At 36.8% G+C, this 1,813-nt stretch overlaps 1 protein-coding gene across 1 annotated transcript in view; it reads left to right on the top strand.

The window, feature by feature from the left end:
• The window catches only part of SCN9A (sodium channel, voltage gated, type IX alpha subunit), a 203,711-nt gene that overhangs the window by 130,131 nt on the left and 71,767 nt on the right, over window positions 1-1,813 (top strand). The window contains exon 17 of the mRNA XM_012655824.1: window positions 700-1,176. Within this exon, the coding sequence (XP_012511278.1) occupies window positions 700-1,176 (477 nt within the window). The remainder of the gene's footprint in view (window positions 1-699; window positions 1,177-1,813) is intronic.

Here is a 1,813-nt window from a genome sequence, read left to right as displayed (position 1 = left end):
CTTCTTTTGTAACCTCTTCTAGGGCCAAAATGATCAGCAATGAGGCCAGCCAATCATAATGTCATTATCTAAAATTAATCAAGTTAAATGAGCAGGGTTTTTTTCTGCACTTTAAAAGCCATATTAAGTTGCAAGCTGGCACAAATCTTGGACAAAATATTTTATTACAAGAACTCTGTGAATGTTATATGCTTCATTTATTGCAACAAGTGACATTTATCTTCTGAGTAAAGTGAACACAGACTTTAGGCCTAAATGACTTCAGCACAATAGACAGTAGTTACAATTTTCTTGTTCAACTTGTTCTTCACAGGTAACAAATAGTAATCTGTTAAGTGAATGTTAGGAGAGCTTTTTTAGGTTCATAAAAGGGAATTTGGTCAAGAGACTCCTGCTTCAGAAATAAACTTAGAAATGACATAACAATAATGGTGAGGGAACATTCTCACTGCTCCCCATGATAATTCCTCATGGGTAAAGCTGACTGCTCCCCAGAATTTGCAGGGGCTAGTCTATGGAGAGAGTGGTAAGGTATCCTCTCCTCTATCTGTTTAAAGTGTTCTTATCTGCATGTGAAAAGGTACAGGAATTTTCAGTGCTGGTTTGTATTGTGGCCTATATTTCAGATAAGTGTGCTTATTTTCTTTTTTATATTTCCTGTCTCCCTATTTCTCTACTCTCATCCCCATCCTGCTACAGGTCCTGAACTTATTTCTGGCTTTATTATTGAGCTCATTTAGTTCAGACAATCTTACGGCAATTGAAGAAGACACTGATGCAAACAACCTCCAGATTGCGGTGGCCAGAATCCAAAAGGGAATAAATTATGTGAAACAAACTTTACGTGAATTTATTCTAAAAGCATTTTCCAAAAAGCCAAAGATTTCCAGGGAGATAAAACCAGCAGAAGATCTAAATACTAATAAGGAAAACTGTATTTCTAACCGTACACTTGCTGAAATGAGCAAAGATCACAATTTCCACAAGGAAAAAGATAAAATCAATGGATTTGGAAGTAGAATGGACAAATACTTGATGGAAGAAAATGATGGTCAATCATTTATTCATAATCCCAGCCTCACAGTGACAGTGCCAATTGCACCTGGGGAATCTGATTTGGAAAATATGAATACTGAGGAACTTAGCAGTGATTCAGAGAGTGACTACAGCAAAGAAGTAAGATTGTTTATACATATTGTGTTTCATTTTATTAATTAGTATGAAATGAATCAAAATTCTAGATTTCTGTTGTTATAAATTCTTTCTAACACTGCATATATTGATGAATAGTTTTTGTATGTGTGACTTTGCACAACAGCTTCCTGAAGATTGATCTGGTAAAGTTTCCTTATTTATTCCTAATAGTTGATTTAATCTTACTTAGCTGTGTTTGAAAACACCAGCTATCTTTGAGTCTTCCCATCCTTCATCCATGTTGTACAGTCACACATGTGTCTGTTGAATCCATCTCTCCTCTTCATCACCTACAGCTTTGCCCTCACTTCTTCTTGTCTAAACCATTTCAAGTGGAGTCCCAAGTGGTACCTCTGCCTCCCTTTTTTATCTACTGTACTCCATTTATTAATTTCACTCTGATTCAATCCTAATCACATCACTCCTATGATGTATCCATAGTCCACAAAGTCTCTTGAGTTGTGTACTGCACATAAAGCCAGAACACCATGCCCCAAGCAGCTTTGCCCAACTGTGTTTCCTGGTGTTCACCTGTAGATTCTTTACCTGTGCCAAACCAATTTCCTTGTAGGCCATAAACATTGTCTACCTGCATGACTTTGCTTGGGATTTCCTTCTC

Source organism: Propithecus coquereli, unplaced genomic scaffold, assembly GCF_000956105.1.
Source record: "Propithecus coquereli isolate 6110/MARCELLA unplaced genomic scaffold, Pcoq_1.0 Scaffold49, whole genome shotgun sequence".
Classification (NCBI taxonomy): domain Eukaryota; kingdom Metazoa; phylum Chordata; class Mammalia; order Primates; family Indriidae; genus Propithecus; species Propithecus coquereli.
Note: the sequence above shows the minus strand (reverse complement) of the source record. Positions and strands in the feature narration are given on the sequence as shown.